General features: G+C 37.0%; 3 protein-coding genes across 7 annotated transcripts in view; 1 reads left to right on the top strand and 2 right to left on the bottom strand.

The window, feature by feature from the left end:
• Chm (lysine acetyltransferase chameau) overlaps positions 1-3,493 on the bottom strand; it is a 34,762-nt gene extending 31,269 nt beyond the window's left edge. The window contains exons 1-7 of one of the 4 annotated variants that reach the window (XM_072900532.1): positions 3,238-3,493; positions 2,435-2,903; positions 2,087-2,329; positions 1,730-1,984; positions 1,481-1,654; positions 652-1,015; positions 244-535 (exon numbers count right to left, since the gene is read on the bottom strand). In XM_072900532.1, the coding sequence (XP_072756633.1) occupies positions 244-535; positions 652-1,015; positions 1,481-1,654; positions 1,730-1,984; positions 2,087-2,329; positions 2,435-2,903; positions 3,238-3,255 (1,815 nt within the window). In that variant the 5' untranslated portion in view covers positions 3,256-3,493. The remainder of the gene's footprint in view (positions 1-243; positions 536-651; positions 1,016-1,480; positions 1,655-1,729; positions 1,985-2,086; positions 2,330-2,434; positions 2,904-3,237) is intronic. The other 3 variants (XM_072900530.1, XM_072900531.1, XM_072900533.1) reach the window with 3 other exon arrangements.
• A 126-nt stretch (positions 3,494-3,619) lies between these two features.
• Ddx1 (ATP-dependent RNA helicase Ddx1) lies at positions 3,620-9,897 on the top strand. Its single transcript, XM_072900538.1, has 12 exons — positions 3,620-3,734; positions 3,879-3,930; positions 4,044-4,231; positions 4,318-4,517; positions 4,589-5,059; positions 5,139-5,308; positions 5,372-5,534; positions 5,627-5,813; positions 5,898-6,191; positions 6,264-6,481; positions 6,586-6,706; positions 6,779-9,897. The coding sequence occupies exons 1-12, from the start codon at positions 3,719-3,721 to the stop codon at positions 6,889-6,891; spliced, it is 2,193 nt and encodes a 730-aa protein (XP_072756639.1). The 5' UTR covers positions 3,620-3,718; the 3' UTR covers positions 6,892-9,897.
• Galphas (G protein alpha s subunit) overlaps positions 8,772-19,581 on the bottom strand; it is a 33,514-nt gene continuing 22,704 nt past the window's right edge. For both annotated transcript variants that reach the window (XM_072900552.1, XM_072900553.1), the window contains 5 exons: positions 18,372-18,426; positions 18,092-18,165; positions 17,139-17,318; positions 16,853-17,057; positions 8,772-16,760 (listed from right to left, as the gene is read on the bottom strand). In XM_072900552.1, the coding sequence (XP_072756653.1) occupies positions 16,614-16,760; positions 16,853-17,057; positions 17,139-17,318; positions 18,092-18,165; positions 18,372-18,426 (661 nt within the window). In that variant the 3' untranslated portion in view covers positions 8,772-16,613. The remainder of the gene's footprint in view (positions 16,761-16,852; positions 17,058-17,138; positions 17,319-18,091; positions 18,166-18,371; positions 18,427-19,581) is intronic.

The raw sequence follows: 19,581 nt of genomic DNA, 5'->3' as shown, positions 1-19,581 counted from the left end.
AAAAAAATAAAAAAAAAAATAAAAACATACATGTATACATGTATATATATATATATATATATATATATATATATATATATATATATATATATATATATATGTAGAATGCTTATAACTTGTGTATTTGGAAAAATGCTAATTATATGATACTATGTAATATTAAATTATAATTATATAAAATTATGATATTAAATATTATTGTGTACTGTATCAGTTAAGATAAAAATGAAATTGAATACTCACAATTTTCTCGCTGGCTATCGCCTGAGCTTCCATAAATAGTTTCAAGTCATAATCAGGTGTGAGATTGTTCAGCCGAGGTTGCTTGTCTTTCTCGTTTCCCTGTAGTTCACCACCGCTATCGCTTTCGTTACCGTCGCCAGCGTTACCCTTCCACTTATTCCTCATCTCTCGCACTTTAAGTTGATAATTGCGTTGTTCAGTAGTTTGATGAACACCTTTGGGTTTCTTAGCCAGATTCATTATGGCCTTCTTGCGCTCATCCTCCCGTTTTTTTCTCTCTTTATAAAATTCTCTAAAAAAGTCAAAACCGTCCCTTTTTATTCCATACGATAAATACGAAATACGAATAAATCCTCAATTTTCAATTACTATTAATCCAATTGATTTTATTTTTGAGCTGCAACTTACACGCAAGCCTGCGGCGTGGTATTGTGATAGAAAGGACACGCCTCAAGGGTGAAGTGTGAGTCGAGTTTTCCAGAGAGATGACCCCGTGAGTCGCAGGATGCAGCCAAGGGACATTCACGCTCCTTCGCGGCACGTGCTCGATTGTAAGGAGTCTGATTTGTCTTGGTACCAGTAGTGTTAGAGGCAATACTGCTATTCTGGGTCGATCTGCCGGCTCCGGAGGAAGTTTGTCTGGCAGCGGCGGACGGTCCGGCACGTTTGACGGGCGATTTGCTCGTACTCCTCTTGCTCTCGGCTACTCTTGACAGATCACACCGAGTTAGCGCAATCTGTAGGATACGCTTACACGCTACCGTTTCCATACCTGAGAACCATACTGCCACCGTAAGCAAAAAAGAAACTGTATCTGCACCTTAGAACAACTTTGCTTTTATCTTTATTCGTAAAATGTTTGTATATCATTCAACTATTGTATTATTTAGAATATGCATACATGTACACTTTCAATCCTCTCCAAAAGCGCAAATACTGTTTTTTTGTGTTAAGGAGGCAGCATAGACTTCCAAACCCATTGCAGCAAAGAAAACGCATCTACTCTTCCCAATTAGAATGCTACCTCGAGAAAAGAAGATTTATCTTATAATAATCCATTACCATATCACGAGTAGCGATGACTCGAACTAAACAAACGTAATTCGAGTTCATCTAAAATCTAAATATATAGAAACTCGAGAAGTGAAAGAGTTCAGATCATAGGATGGAGATACTACAAATAAACTACGATAAAGAAATTAAATCAATCAAGTGTTAGTTACTGCTTTCCACATACCTGTGTCAGATTCGGAATCACTGACTGCCTTCGCTTGTAGTTGAAGCAATTTACTTCCTTTGCGCGTTTGCAACTTTCGTTTGCCTTTCGTTACTGTTTTCGAGGCCGATGTTCCTTCTTCTTCTTTTTCACTCGCAGATGCATCTCCGTCATCTTCACTCTTTATAGCGCCTACTTACGTATAAAATCATTTTTTCTTCGGCAATGTTATATAATAATACATTGATAAAAGATTTTATATTAGCAAACCTTGTCGTTTAGTAACTGTTTTTTGCGATTTTACAGGGGCGACTGCTGCCGATGGTCTTTTAGGTGGCACACTTGCTACAGCATTCGTATTGTTAGCCGGCGTTTCTTTCTTTTTCGGTTGAGGCTGAGAGCTGGTGACGCTTTCGGACGATTCTGAATCAGTGCTACTGTCTGTACTACCTGAAGATGCCGAGCCGCCGGAACTCTTCGAGCTCGCGGAACTGTCTGATTTCTGTGGTTGCGCGGGCTTTGTGACTGCAAGTAACATTATACGTGTCAGGAATTTCATTACGTTTCTTAAAATATATAAATAAAAACTCAAAACGCGTTCATATTCTCATTAATACAATTATTTACCAAGTCTACTCGTTGCCGCAGCTTTCTGCTTGGTCTCATTCAACTTTGCCTTAGCTGGGGGATTTTTAGTACATTTTGTGGAAGCGCTCGTTGGTTTGACTGTGTTGACTTTCGTCAAAATACCACTGTCGCTTTCGCTACTATTTTCTGGACTAAATATACTTTTCTTTTTTAATCTTTTCTGGACCGGTTCCGTTGCTTTTCCAGATTTGTCGGGAGATTTGCCATTAGCATTTGTGGAACCTGAAAAGTTTTATCATGTATTTCATGTAATAAATCTGAATAAGAGTATATAATTTATTACAAAATATAAAATAATGAGTGGAGTTATGTAAGATATAAACATACCGACAAATTTGTTGGGTTTGTTATTAACAGGTTTTAAAGCAGCTGCAGCTTTAAGTTGTCCTGTTGCACCAGCTGGCACTGATTTTGTCGGTGATCTCTTAACAACTGGCGCTACAGTAGCAGTGGCTTTTGGTTTAGCTGGTGGTTTTCTCTTTTGCGGTGATTTTGCTTTACTAGGTGATTCTTCGGATTCAGAAGAGTATACTACTGGTCTAGCTTTCTGCGGCTGTCTGTCTTTATTTTTGTTATCCAAAGGTGGCACAAAAGCTGTTTCAGCTTTGGATTTGACATGACGAGTGGCTGGAAATGGTGCCTTCTTCTTAGTTCTTTCCGTATCGGATGCTTTTTGACTATTGGCGGAGCTACTTGAATTCTCAGAGTCAGATGAGCTAGACTCGCTGCCTGAACTCGATGAGCTACTCGAGGAAGAACCCGAGGTGGATGTTGTTGTAGATTCCGAACTGGTTGTCTATAAAATAATATTGTATTGTAATATATAATTACTATACATAACAATTATATATAATTGTTTGCTTTTGGTATAAAAAATGATTACTAACAAGTCAATAAAGTATGCAGAATCGTTTGTAATACAACTGTAACTTTCTGTTACAGATTCTACATTTAAAATGAAGTAAACGTATATCTTGAAGAGAGAAAAAATGAAATATGATAGAAAAAGAACAATTGACTCGCAAGTAAACTAGTATAATATTATATAATAATAATGTGAATAAAGCTAATATACAAAAGTTGTATGAAAAACTTGCATACTTTACATCATAACCTGTAACAGTACTTGCCTTCCGTTTAGGCGTCATTTTCGTGGTGCTATCTTTCAATGAATCTAAAAGCGATGCCAAGTATCATCTCCGCCAAAATGCTTTTGAATCTCGGATCTTCATCCGCGGGAATCACTCATTTACTCTCGTTACATTACAAAAACATTTTATTTATCAAGCGGCACATAATCCTATACGATATATGAGATACGACATTACACATGCATGTGTTGGTATGTATGATATTTGCCGGTGACGTCACGTCACTAATGTCTTTAGGATGCGTTCAAAAATCTTACTCGTAGGGTAGAGTAGAGTTTCATTGACCAATCAGAACAAAGAACTCTTTGTTCCTTTTATCCCCCATGGGTATGATTTCTGAACGTACCCTTATACATGAAGAGACGAAATTATACGAGACGTCACGAGAACAGCTGATCGGCCGCAATTTGCCGGGAACATTTTCGTTTTTCACGTATTCAGGAAAATATAATTAAGGAAAATGACTGCCTTTGAAGGTGAGACATTCATGACAAATTATTTGTAATTTCAATGTAAAATATCAATTCAAAGGTATCAGTAATTTTTGTATAATACTTATTGTATCATATGTTGTATCATGTCGATCACATATTATATATATTAATTTTCTCATGTTTTAGAAATGGGTGTTTTGCCAGAGATAGGAAAGGCAGTCGATGAGATAGACTGGACGTGAGTAAAACTGTGATTTTTATTTTGAAAATAAATGTAACTGAAAAAAGATCCAACAATAAGTAAGATTACTGCTTACTCTGATTACTTCTTCAAGAGATTGTAAATTACAGACTGCCAACCGACGTTCAAGCTGAGGCTATTCCATTGATTCTGGGTGGTGGAGATGTACTGATGGCTGCGGAAACTGGCAGTGGAAAAACTGGTGCCTTTTGTTTGCCTATTTTGCAAATAGTCTGGGAAACTCTCAAAGATTTGGAATCTGGAAAAGGAGCCGGAGTTGTTGCGCAGACTCAACAATGTGTGTATTGAGTTGTGACAGTTATAAGCGTTACGTTACGCATAAAGTTCAGTGTTGGAAAGTACAAATACTTTGCCATCTTACAGCTGCAAACTGGGGATTGAGTCTGTTTGACAGAGGATCAGCCTTGGCAGTAACACCAGATGGTTTAAGATGTCAAAGTAGAGAGCAAAAAGAATGGCATGGTTGCCGTGCGAATAAAGGAATTTCAGGAAATGGCATGTACTTTTTTGAGGCCACAGTTACTGACGAAGGTTTATGTCGAGTGGGTTGGTCTACGTCTCAGGTTAGTATTTTTATGTAATTGTCACTCTTTTAAAGTCCTTATATTATATAATCCTCTCGTTCTTGGAACAGGCTGCTTTAGATTTAGGAACAGATAGATTCGGTTATGGATTTGGCGGTACTGGAAAGAAATCGAACGCGAAACAGTTTGACAATTATGGGGAGGCCTTTGGGATGCACGATGTGATCGGCTGTTTCCTCGATTTAGCGAGGGGTGAAATAAAATTTACCAAAAACGGTGTGGACTTGGGTGTCGCGTTTACGTTAAACGCGCAACAAAAGTCGCAGATTTACTATCCGGCCGTCGTGCTAAAAAATGCCGAGATGGCTTTCAATTTTGGAGCGCAACCTTTTAAACATCCGCCTCCAAATGACTATGTAGCCGTGTCGTCAGCTCCGAAGGAATCCGTCAAATGCAATCTCGTCAACAGCAATCGGAATCAATCAAAAGAAAGCGGTAAACCGACAAATAACGCCCCTCAAGCAATTATCATAGAGCCCTCTCGCGAATTAGCTGAACAAACCTACAATCAAATCCAGAAGGTGAATGAGAATTTGAATGAAATTTTGTCATTGAAATCATATGTGATATTAATGAAATGACCTCATAATTTTTTTTCAGTTCAAAATACACTTGAAGGATCCAACGATCAGAGAGCTGCTCGTTATCGGTGGAGTGAACGTGAAAGAACAGATTGCCACTTTAAACTCTGGTGTAGACATAGTCGTCGCGACTCCTGGACGTCTAGAGGATCTTATACAAGGCGGTTACTTATTACTAACGCACTGCAGGTAATATGTCGCTCAACTACAAAAAAAAAATAACACGGGTAAAATAATATATAATGTTTCAAGGTTCTTTGTGCTGGACGAAGCTGACGGATTGTTGAAGCAAGGTTACACCGAACTTATCGATCGCTTGCACAGGCAGATTCCAAAAATTACGTCGGATGGCAAGAGACTGCAAATGATTGTGTGCTCGGCGACGTTACACGCATTCGAAGTTAAAAAAATGGCTGTAAGTTTGAATCGAGACGCGTATCTAACATTGATCAATATAATATAAATAAAAGTTATCAAATTTTGAATAATTTGAATTTTTGATTGTAGGAACGTTTGATGCATTTTCCAACTTGGGTAGATCTAAAAGGCGAAGACGCAGTGCCCGAGACTGTGCATCATGTCGTAGTAGTGGTAGATCCGCAGAAGGACAAATCCTGGTATAATCTGAGAAATTGCGTTCAAACCGACGGTGTACACGCGAGAGATAACGTGAGACCAGGCAACAATACTGCCGGTTAGATGATAACCATAATTATATTTTCACTCGACAAAAGTAACGAAATCGATATGACTTGATACTCACTCACTCATCTTACAGAGACATTGTCGGAGGCCGTGAAGATACTTAAGGGAGAGTACTGCGTACGCGCTATCAAGGAGCACAAGATGGATCGGGCGTTGATATTTTGCAGGACGAAACTCGATTGCGATAATCTCGAGAGATATCTGAAGCAGGCCGGCGCACAGCAGTTCTCATGCGTGTGTTTGCACGGAGATAGGAAGCCCGCGGAGCGTAAGGCCAATCTGGAGAGGTTCAAACGTCAGGAGGTGAAATTCTTGATCTGTACCGACGTAGCGGCCAGAGGATTGGATATCACCGGATTACCTTTTAGTAAGTAATTCGATCGAGCCAAATTTTTTTATGGAGAAACTCCAGATCACGTTATCCATGTCATTTTTGCAGTGATAAACATAACTCTTCCCGATGAAAAGTCCAATTACGTGCATCGCATCGGACGAGTCGGCAGAGCCGAGAGAATGGGTTTGGCAATCTCTTTGGTCAGTAGTGTGCCGGAGAAAGTGTGGTATCATGGTGAATGGTGTCCTTCTCGTGGGAGAAACTGTCAAAATACCAATCTGACTAATCAAGGTGGTTGTTGCACGTGGTACAACGAGCCTCAAGTAAGTACAATTTGATCTTTATCTCTCAAAAAAGAGAGCTCACGCGTGTGCAAGATAAATTTTATATTTATACAAAACTTAATAATCAACTAAAACATTTGCAGTATTTGGCGGACATTGAAGATCATTTGAATGTGACAATTCAACAAGTCGGATCAGAGATAAAGGTACCGCTAAACGAATTTGATGGAAAAGTTACGTATGGCGAAAAGAGAATGGCAATGGGTATGTAATATCGTTTTTCGTATTGCGTGTACAATGAGACTATTATTAAAACGTTTCTCTCGTACCTTATAGGTTCCAATTACGAAAATCATGTTCAACAAATGGCTCCTGTTGTAGCAGAATTGGCCGCATTAGAATCCAGAGCGCAGATCGCGTTCTTAAAAACTCATATAGCGGAGCGTTAGAAACGAAATACTCATTCATGGATATTTAACAATTTAAACTCTAATTAAATCTCGCAATACTATTTATAACATTATTAATGTTTGTAATACGATATACTATATTATCGCTGTTACGTATATTTTTTTGCTCTTTTTTTATATTTATGAAAATTTCTTGAACTTTTGCATTTGTACAAAATCATTGCGTTAAGCTCATATGGAGATATATTTAAACGTAAGAGTATGAAAAGAAAATTGTGTGTATTTTTCTTTGTGCGATACGTTCAAACGAGATATGCGAAAAAATGTACACACACACAATGCTCTATTTGAAATGATGTATGCAAATATCTTTGAAATTATGATAATTTGGTGAACAAAATATGTTTCAGACAAGAATTGAACGATTTCGAAAAGAGCATATCTAATACGATACTTTTTCTTTTGTAGAAGAAGATATAGAAAAAAATATGCGTGTCAAAATTTTGTTTTTTTAATATATACTTTATATGCGTACACTTTTGCGAATTTTTTCAAGATGCAACTTTTCGCTCTAACTAACTATACTTCATTATACTTCACTAATCTATACCTACAGAAAAAATCGTATCAAATATTTAATTATTCAGTTTTTGTTTGAAATATTTTTCGACATCACTAATAAATTCAAAGATAGTACATCATTTAAAATGGAATACTTTGTATATACATCCAGACAGACAGACAGACAGACACGCCCTGTAAAAATTGGGCCCCACAGTCGATTGCGACAGAGGCATCTGCCATTTATGTAAGACGTACGGTAAGTATTTATTGTATCGTTATAAATTTGCATAATCGTATCATTACTATTTTACTCAAACAAATGTATGGATACAGCGGCTGTTTGCTACTGTAATTTTTTTTTATAACGTGTACGTACTTGTGTGGAGTGTCGCGCGCGTATGCACGACATTGTGTGTGTATGTGTGTGGTTGTGTTTTTTTTTTCTCTGTATTTATAATATATACGCTTATAAGAAATTTACTAAATGACTTCTGTTTAATTACACATAATAATTTATACACACATAACTCTTATATATTCTCGAAAGCAATGATAAACGACTAAAGTTATACAGTATACAAATCATACTGTTCTCTCTTCTCGCCGCAACTCGGATACAACGTGTGTGTTCTCGGTTTTTCTTTTAACATATTAAAGTCCTATGTTTGCGCGCGACGTGTTTATCGTATTCGCATCTTCTTCACATACGTAACGAACGAGAGACACATACACACGCATCTTCTTACGTCTATAAAGATTCATATCTCCTTTTTCTCTATCTCTCTCATTTGCGCAATTAGTACAACGACTGTTAATTAAATTTTTATTCGCTAAATCAATTGATTAATCCATTAGCCTTAAGACTTTATGTAAACATTTCTTATTCTCTTCTCGCCTCTTGTATTCAGTAGACAGTCATCACAGAATGAGAATGAAATATTTTCCTCGTTATCTAGTAACATGTTTAATACACGCACGCAATACCATACGCACACCATTCAGGATATACGCAACGCACATTCGATCCATGATTGATTCAATGAATTGTATTTATATATTTATATAATATTTATATATATATATATATATATATATATATATATATATATATATTTATTTATATATATCTGTCATTATCCTACTTGTTCGTTCCACGATTTGCATTTGAATGACACCAGCAGATGTACATGCACGTCACGTGCCTCCACCGTGTATGTTTGATCGTTTTGCGTACTTTATATACGGCAGCATAATATATGTGTATATATATATATTTTTTTTTATCTTTGTTAATTGCACTGTACGCGAGGTACTATTAATCCACCTCATCTCCTTCCCCTCTTCCTCTCTTTCTCTCTCTCTCTCTCTTTCTGCATATCGATGTAATTCCTTTTGGAATTACAAAGCCACGGTGGTGAGTATAATCGAAGTTGATGGAAATCGTGGCACGAACAATACGAATTTGATTTCCTAACGAATTTCACGAGTTCACCAGTCACTCACATCGCGTACTCTCATTCTTGACTTGCGTCATTCAATCACACCTAAATTAATATAGCACTTATTTGATGGTGACATTTATATATATGTATATAAATGTTACCACCAAAGAGATACCTACGCTTTCACTTCTCCCTCTCTCTCTCTCTCTCTCTTGCATCGATGATAATAATAATAAGAATAATTCATCTTTAAGTCTTCAACTAGACATCTTTCTAAGAGACACGCAATAACGAATGAATTAAGGATACGAGAGAAAAGGGGGTACGAGGAAACGTTATTGATTGATATTATTGATGAGCTAATCGCAACTTTTTTTCCTAGTTTCTTCCTTTGATGTTTCTTTCATATTTACGCGATGCAATCAATTATGCAAGCTATCATTTTTGTTGTCAAAAACAGTTTGGATTAAAGATGATTATCTTTATAGAATGACGTAGTGTACGTCACTCTTTTCCAATCGTGATTCTTTGCTTCAATATTTCGCAGTCGCCTCTTATATAGTTTATTGAATATATTTGCTCTTTAAGATATGATAAATGAACCCCATATGTTTCTCTTTCTCTCACACACATATATTCTTTTTCTCTCTCTCTCTCTCTCTCTCTCTCTCTCTGTATATATATATATCTCTCTCTCTTATTATATATACCATTAAACGCGCGATGATGTATATTTAACGGCGATACTTTACGCTTTATAAAAATGTGGAGCCCAGCGAACCGCTATCGAAGACTAGAAAAAGTCAAATTTCAAATAGCACTGACGATCGTTCAACCACACATATATCCTTATATAAATGACATCATTTCGATTAATTACTTAATTTCTAGAATAGATGACGCGCTCGAGGCACAAGTAGCTTCTTTCTCTTGCTTCTCAAATTTTTCCCTAAAACGACGAAGCGATCTTACATTAGAAATTCATTAATGTATGTATGTAATAATTTACGAGATTACATAAAAAAAAAAAATAAAACAACTTGTAAAAAGTTTAAAAAAAAAAATAATATTGCACGTGCGCGATATTTTTTGATATCATATGACATATCTATGTAGAAATCAGATTTTTATATGTGTGATGTTATCGAAAATTAAATATTAACTTTATTATGTTGTACGACAAACGCAAGATCGCTCCACGTTTCTCTAATTTACCTATCATGATCGAAAAAAATCGAATTTTCCGACAAATGACGAAGAATCAACGAAATGACTGAGAAAAAGTATAGAAAGGCACGATTCACTATGGAACCATGGTGGAACCATGATATAGATACAAGATAATGGAACATTTCCTTTCTCTCTCCGCGATTGGAAGAGCGATAAGAGATAGTGCACCGGCCCAGCTCCGAAAGATTATGCCACATTTGAACGATTTTATCGAAGATATCGAGATTCGAAATGAGAGAAATTTGCATTTTCCAAAGAAACTCGTATTTCGAGCAGCTGTCAACAAATAAAAAATTAAAAGGGGCATCCTGCATTCTCTTAAAATTTTAATAAACATAAAACAAATATATATATATATATATATATACCGAACGATAAGACTTGTCAAATATGACGTTTCCGAACCCGTCGATGAAATCGTCCAAGAGCAAAGTATATCTCTGGCGTTAGATCGTAGCTCGTTATTTAAAACTAATCGTCAAATACGGTTTATTCGTGACAGATGGTAACGTGGAATTGCAAGCGCGTGTGCTCTAATATAAATTTTATCTAACGGAAATTCTTACGCAGTTGCTTCTGACGCTCCTGATTGAATGAAAAACGCATACTAGTTCACGTAATAAAATTAAATTTTTGGTTTCAATTTTTCGAAAAACAAATCGCAAAAAAACTCTCTTTCAGAATTGAAAAACATTAATATATATAAAACTAGGATATATAAAATTTCACGAGATAAATCTCTTACAAAAGCAAAGTCGCGCTCGGATGTCGTACGTCGATCAAACGATTTCATCACGAGTCTGTGTGAACTTTTGAGATTTTTTTTTTGTGCATAATTTAACTCGATTCTGCAAATCTTCCGTCGACGCGGAAAAACTCGCACAAGCCGCTACTTACAGTAGGTCAGCTAATAATGATTCACGACTGTCGTCCGTCACGCGATGACACAATAATTAATATAATTAATGTTACAATGATACTATTCACACTTTTAATAAAATTTGCGACAATGCGAGGAGATTGTTTATTGAATAACAGCGTAACGACAATAATGATTCGCTCGTGATCTAATCTTAATCCGTGACACGTAGCATCCAGCCACGTGCACGCGATCAGTAGACGTTTCGTGCTTCCATTGGAAATGCATAACACTCTCGAATTTCGCAGCGGATTTCGAGTTTTCAACTATCGCATTATAAATTACGTAAGCTAAGTTATACTGACATAATCCGGGTTAGCCATCTTTAACTTGTATAGTCAACGCAAATTTCTAAAAAAAATATATATGCGTAAAATATATATATATATATATATATATATATATATATATATATATATATCGTGTCATTCTAATATTTTAGACTCTTAAAAATCTTTCTTAAAAATTTTTTTTTTATTAATAGATTTCTGCATTATCTGTTTTAGTTCCTTCATTTTTTACGTTAAAAAAGAATGGCTAATCGGGTTAATATTAGTACAACCGAGCCGCAGATCGCTGAATGTATCGATAGTTACCGCAATAGCAATTATAGTTCCTCACTGGCGGTTACCTCAGATTTTCCTCACGTGTCTGCCCGCGTTTCAGTTACGCTAATTCCAATTAATTACACACGTCTACTTTCACTTTCGCTATTTAAGGCTACATAATCCGCGACGTGGTCCACAAAGAATATTGCTAAGGACGAAACAATAATGCGCTTCGCGGACAACGTGTGCTGCATTTATTCTTTCTTTTTTTTTTTTTCTTTATCAACGATTGGCGTTTGTAGCATCGATTGCTTTCTTTTACGCGCCGCTGATCGTCGGCTTAAATCGCGTTCACGGTCGCTTTTCACACGAGACAATCGCTGTTGTTTATCTCGCGCTGGATCGTCAACGAGTGACGACGTTTCATCGGGATTCGACGCGATGACCTCCCCTACCATTATTTATTCATATATAGCTTGTTCCTCGATTTAAATTAATAAGACGAGACACGCTATCCTTCGAACGTCCAAAATCATAACGTCATTGCTCTTTGTCACGGAATCTAACACTGTCGTTAATTATTTACAAATAATAATATATCTGCGCGCGCCTACGAAATATTATACATATACATACATGTATGTATGGATGTACATATATAATATGCATATATATATAGATATTCGCATGTCGCTTTTTTCAGTTTACGTACGGAAAAAAAGAAAAGAAAAACTTGTGCGATCTCGGCGTATGTATATATATATGTGTGTGTATATATATATATATATATATATATATATATGTGTGTGTGTGTGTGTGTATGTTGCGCTATACATAATCGTGGCCACGTAACTCGACTTTATTCGGCACATCGCATCCTCTACCTCGTTTTGCGTACACGCACGCACTCTCACACACACATATGCACAAATGCATACAAACGATATATCAACACTCGTGAATTCTTCCTTTTTTATAGTCTATGAGAATAATAGCGACGTCGTTCTTGCGTGTATCTCTCTCTCTCTCTTTCACCCACACACACATACACACACTTTTTCTCTTTCTAACGTGGACAATAGAAATTCGTTATTACGTGGCATCGATTTGTCTCTTGCTCGCGCTAATTTCCGTTCGACGTCGCTACGTAAACCTCTCGAAATCAGAAATCAGAGCGTATTTTCGTATACTATGGAAAAAGGAAAAGAGAAAGGGGAAAAGGGGGACATATAGGAACGAGAATACCCGCGGCGAGATTACTCTCGTTACACTCGCTTCTACTTGACTTTGTGCCGGGTGTGAACATTTAAGTTTCACGGAAGTTGTCGATAGATAATAATCGAGCAAAGAGAGATTCTCTTCGCTCGATCTCTTCTCACACACACACCTCTCGCTCTCTCTCTCTCTCTCTCTCTCTCTCTCTTTTCTTTCTTTCTCTTTTTCTCTTTCTCTCCCTCTCAGTCATGTCAGTCACATAGTAAAAATAACGTTTCGCGAAGTTATAAATAACGTTACAAACTATGGCTCTTGTGTGTCTATTATGTACTAGTACGACAGATGCAAGTGTACATAGTGACACGAACGAGGCGGCTGTCATCATTCCCTTTCTCCGCCAAAGTGATTTGTATCGCTGTACATTTACAATTTACAGAGTCAGATTAGAATTTTTCCAATTTAATAAACATCGTGTTACGGACGCTAAATCTGACGAAACGTTACATACATTTGATTTTATCTATCACGCAAAAAAAAAAAGAAAAAAAAAAAAAGAGCAGAGAAGAATTTCGTTTCGGCGAAATGTTTGTGATCGCCTTATTCGTACCACTCTACGTATTTATACACGTACATCGATATATGAAATTACAGTTACGTAGTTGTGGACACGTCGGCATGTAGAGGATACCAGTTATGTAATGCCCCGAAATTCCTATTCTCGTCGAGTCACGATGAAAAGAAGTGCAAGAATCGCGTTTAAGATATTAATTTAATAGATTAAAACAGCAAATGCGGATAAAACACGGCGTTAATGTCACTGAATAAAACGGCGAGGTCAAAGATCGAGTCGCGTAATCGTTTATAAAGATAATCGAGAACAAAATTCTTCCGATACTAGAGTATTAAAAATAGTTTTGTGAATCGAACGTAAAATTAGTCCAATATGTATAGCCATGTATACCGGCCGTTATGACGGAAAGAATAGATTATAAATGATTATGTAAGGACAATTAATCAAAAAGAATAGGAATAACGGCAGAGTGTATTACAGCATACTACACAAAACCTCGCTCATTTCACTCTTGACTTTTACTTTACTCGCTTTAATTCCATTATTTTTGTAAAAAGCATGGCGTGTCGATAATCGATATTAACCCTTTGGCTGCAGCACTTTAAAAGAGTTTCTTTGAAAACAAGATAGAAATGCATTGCGAGCACGATGTAAAAAGTCTATATTTATTGTAAAAAAGCTATACATGATAAATAATAAAAAGCTTAAAAAATCATGAAAAGATTATATCGATTTAAAATTTTGCTGCAATAATTCGAGTTTATATGTTAAAGCTAAAGGGTTAATCGTGCAAAGTGTGTGATGTGTGTGCATGCTTTATGTGTGCGCAATTATATGGAAAATTATTATTCTCTCTTTTGATCCCGCAGAATCTTTTATAGACGACAATCGTATATAGGATGATGTACATGTACAAAACATATTATTACGATGTGTCTATCGTATACGCATTATACCCTTGAAACACGAGTACGCAATGATATACGCACATAGATCAAACATTCTTCTGAAACAAGATTTGAATCGGTATTTGACAATGTAAATGCCCAAAGGCTTTCTTTGAAATCTTTCTTCTCTTTCCAATGCACGATTATTTTTATTAAGCTAGATAAGCAAGATACATTATTTCTTAATATTATGCGTTACATTTTCTTTCCTCTTCATCAATATATTATTACAGCAAATTATTTTAATACACGATACTAAACTTTTAAGACTTGATACATGCCATTAAAATATAGCTCTTCTCTTTCTCTCTCTTTACAAAATTATTATAAATAATTATAAATAAATATGCAAACTTTTAATAATTAAATACTATAGTAAAAAGATATTCGATTTTCGCATTTTCGATAGAAAGATGGCTGGTAGACCAATTGTCAATTAAAGTCTCTTTTTTAAAACGTCACTTGATCTATGTATATATGTCATTGGCACGCAAGCATTTTGTTATATTTTAACGTAATGTCAAGTAAAGTATGTAAAAAATTTTTAATTTAAAGAGAAAAAATGATAGATGATTTATCAGTACAGGATATTTAAGTAGCGACGACGAGGGAAGTGGATGTAATTATGAAGGCGTGTGGGAGATAAAATTCTTGCACATCAGACCTGGGGCATTTGCCGTAAAAATGATGCACCATGATTGACTGTCGGGTCAGTCGCGTAAAAATTTGTACACGTTACCATCAACGTATCATCGGGGCGCGACGATCTCTCCGAAAGTGAGATGCAAATTCAGTGGCAAAGTAAAACAATTAAATTTTTACACGAGTTTAAAACGTTGTGCGTGCAACGTACCGCAAAATTATATTTGCATGCATGGTAACGAAGAACTTGAACGTGGCACACTTCATTTACGTGGGCTAGAATATACAGACGTTATTACTGTTGCGGTAGTGCGCGTGCCTAAGTACAGAGAAACTAAAAAAAAGTAACTCCATTTACAGTATATATACGTCAGTAATGGAAAAAAGGGGGGGGGGAGAAAAGTCCATATCCGTGAGAGACCTCGATCGATAAGAAATGTACGTAAAAAACGATGAGAATCCGTGGACGGTCACCCTGTACATACTCGATACATATTTATATAATTAAAACGCTCTTCGAAATACTGTAAAATGTCACAAAATACTCTTCTCGTAAAAAGGGCGCGGCTGAGACTCGTACGGGTCGGGCCAATGATAATAATAAAAAGGATCGAGATTCGAAAGCCGAAAGCTCAACGAAAGGAAAAGAAGAAAACGGGAGAGATAACGCGGAGATTCTAAGAGAGATGTAAGAAGGAGCTAGGCAAGGTAGTAGCGGAGATTCGAAAACGAGTAAAGGGGAGAAAGTTAAAAACGATAACAGTTTTTCTTCTTTTTTTTTTTTCTTTTCACCGGAGAGGTTCGCCTAAGTCTTAGGAAACATCCTTAATGCTAAGCTGATAACGATAATAATTCACGTCAAGAGTGTGTTGAACGAGAAGAGGATCGTCACTCGAATCACACCCGATGACGACGTTGGCCCACGTTTACGACAGGTAATTCGCGCGTTCCTCAACGGAATTACACGCGAATAGGAATAAAATTAACGAGGTAAATGGTTCATACGCACGATCGAGCGCGAGAGTTTCATTCCCGTCATCGTCGTTCGGATGACGACGACGACGACGAGTGTTCAGCACACTCTTTCATTTAACTCAAAGGAGAGTCGATTGACCGTTCGAGAATACGCCCCCTACAGGGGCCGCTCGTTCATTTTCGTCGAACGACTGCGGAGCGAGACACGCGGTCGGTGGTCGGCATATCGACGTGCAGTTTGCACGATTTATTCCACGTGAGAGGGAACACTTTATTCGCGAGAGACAGATTTCAGACGGTGCAGAGAGATGCAGCAGCAGTATATATATATATATATATATATATATATATATACATACATATATATATATATATATATCGGCGTACCGGCTCATCTTTCTGAATCTTGTCGTCGAAAAGAAGTAAGAGCGATCGATTCGCAGAGTCCTGTCTCTCTCTTTCTCTCTCAGTGACAGTGTCTGCTGGCGAGTTCTCGATAAACGCGGTCGTCCGTCCTGCCAGCTACGCTTTCCGATCCCGAAGGAAGCCCTCGGCGTGCGCGTTACCTGATTGGCGACGAATACTCTCGCGACGAATCTCGCGGGTTCGCTCATTCGCTTTTGCTCGCAGCGATTATAGCTCGAGGCGCAGCACGAGTGTGACGGTCAGGTTAACGGATGATAACAGGAAACATCGGCAGGAACGAAGTCACAAGAGCTCGTATTGACGCAGGTGCATCCGCTGGATGATGTCTCGGCAATCGTTGAACACTCTTTTGATGTTCTCCGTGTCAACGGCACACGTAAAGTGCGGATAACAGTAGTGTTTGCCGTCACCGCTTGCCGTACTTATGCGCTAGAAAAACAAACAACATCTTGAAATGTCCCCCGGATATTACGGTCGCGAAACCTATCGAAACTCTGACGCCGATACAACTTTATACTTACGAGAAACTCATCTCTGATAAAGTACTTGGCCCTTATGACGTCAGGCGGTTCCGAGGGATCCGCGACCACTCCGGGTTCGACTGGTGTTTGGTAACGCGCGAATTCTGGAAAGTAATCCTCGAGTTTGTGCTTGCCCGCCTTGATTTTTTCCGCTAAGAGATCTTGCTTGTTTAGAAACAGGATCACAGAAATCGTGCGGAGCCATCTAAGTAAAGAAAGAAAAGGAGCCTTGAATGAATAATATTGACTTATTACTGTTTTCAAGAGTAAGATAATAATGGCATACCGATTGTTCCAGATACTTTTGAAAAGGTCGAGACTCTCTCTGAGTCTCAGCTTCGTAGGATCTTCCCTGAGTACCATATTGTAACTACTACATGCCGTGACAAATATGATCGCCGTAACGTCATTGAAACATTGTATCCATTTTCTTCTTTCATCGCGCTGACCACCAACGTCGAACATACTGTAAGAAAAAAAAGGGGAAGATCCTCAATAAAACAGTAAACTGTAACATCACCCAATGATGCATATTTTTATCGTAACCCCTCTTTCATTAAAAAAAAAAAAAAAAAAAAAAAAATATTTAGAGAAAATATAGTATAGAGAAAAATATAGTGAAATTATAAACTGTATTATTAACTCTCTCTTTTAACTCTTTAGATCTTTCATCAAACAAACCTTTCAGACTAATTACACATTTGATATCATTATGATATTATTTATTAATATTATTATTATTTAACATGATTATAAACAACATAGGGGTTTTTTTAACGAAACATGTCCGAGTGTTTAAAGTCATATAAGTAAAGAGATTTCTCGAGTGTTTGTTAGAGAAACGTCAGATTCGTGAAACGTCTATACGAGCAGAAGACGAAGTGACAAAGAGATAGTGGGCCTATAGAGAATAATGTGGGGCGTCGTACGTGACCTGGCTGCGAGTGAACGCAAAAAGGGAAAATGTTACAAAGTTGCGGAGGCGTTAACGCGGTTAACGGATTTCAGCTTACACGTTATAACAGTGTAAGTCTTGCCTTGCCGGCAGCGGGCGTAACAACACACAGGCAGAGGAGGCTAGGCTAAGATGCCGATGCCGCCGCCGCCGCCGCCGTCGTCGCCGTCACCACCGCCGCCGCAGCTTTGCGTTTATATTTACCGTCGGCCGATGTTACTGTAATATGTCGGCTATATATAGTCACACGACATTGGAGCAAAGCGTGTCGCACTAGGACTTACTGAAAGTTCACTTTGTCGACCTGAAACCGCGTCTCAAAAATGCCGGACGTGAGGACTCGACACCTAAGGATGTCCTGAAACAGAACGCGACATGTTAGCATGCGGTGTATGCACCTTTGTAAGGTGTCAAGAAATGAATGGAAAACCCGAGTAAAAGCGCTTTTAATTTTCCACGGATAAGTGATAGATCTTTGAAATGAATTTTTTTTTTCACACAGCAAAATTATACCGGTATCGACACGTAGATTTTTGTATAAAAGAAAGACTCTGTGATAATTACCTGTTCCGTGGGCGTGTAATCCGGCTGTTTTACGATGGCTACCTTATCTAGAAAACTGAAACAGAACGAAACGGTAAAAGTTAGTGAATAATTTCTAGCGATAATTTCTTTAATTATTCGTTACACGCGGTTTATTCAATGTAACATTTTGTTCAAAAATTTTTCCATCGCGAAAAAAAATGATCTTTTTCGCCCGTACATATCTCTTTAAAATATTTATATTCTAACAATAACTACGTGCCGTTGCATCTGTAATATTTGATGAATATTTCGTGTGTTATTCATGCCGAATAAAGAGACAAAAACTATATATTTAAAAGCGCGTTTTATAAGCGAGCTATTATCAAGATGAGAAAACATCATTGCAAAATTTTATTTTCTATTTTTCGGAAAAATAACCAATAGAATTTTAAAAAACGTATACACGTTATGTTTTACACAACTCAAGTTTTTATTTCAAAAATCTCGCGGCAACACATTATTTACATTATACCAGTGGATCTTTTCCTCGAATTATTATTTTTTGATGATTCAATAAATTTATTAATCCATCAAAGGATGTTTCAATCTAGAAATAAAAAGAATGTAAAATGTATATGTCGAATATCCTTCTATGACACAGCCAAATGAATTCGTCAAAATCATGTTGAATTAGTTTCGATCGATGCGGGGCATTCCCGATAACAATCATTGTCAATCAACCGCATCGTTATCGTGAGAGCCACTCCACGCGTCCGTATATGGTCGAAACGTGTCTGTTTTATGTGATGTAGATGCGAATCAAGTTTTCGGCGTCGGAGATTCCAGTCCCACGTTCACAAACATAAATAATCGCTCTAATTGTAAGAAACGTTGCACAGTACTTATTACATCGCAAGGCTTTTATTAAAAAAAAAAAAAAAAACAAAAAAAAACATGCTGACAATTTTTATTAAGATAATCGCGTCGAGCTGCATTTTATCGAGACGCAAATCCAGTTTAAGTTACGCCATGCTGAGGGAAAAAACTTACATCATAAAAAAATACAGATGAAAACTATCGAGACAGGAGAATCTCGTCACGGAATTTTTCTTCGCGAAATATATTATGAGGATTTATTTTTATACATTTCTTGCAGAACGTATATAAAGTATACATATTATATATGTCGTTTTTTTTATGTATATCTCAGTACCGAGAGTTTCTCAAGTTTTAAACGTTACATCTTCAA

This window comes from Anoplolepis gracilipes, chromosome 10 (assembly GCF_047496725.1).
Source record: "Anoplolepis gracilipes chromosome 10, ASM4749672v1, whole genome shotgun sequence".
NCBI classification, from domain to species: Eukaryota; Metazoa; Arthropoda; class Insecta; order Hymenoptera; family Formicidae; genus Anoplolepis; species Anoplolepis gracilipes.
Note: the sequence above shows the minus strand (reverse complement) of the source record. Positions and strands in the feature narration are given on the sequence as shown.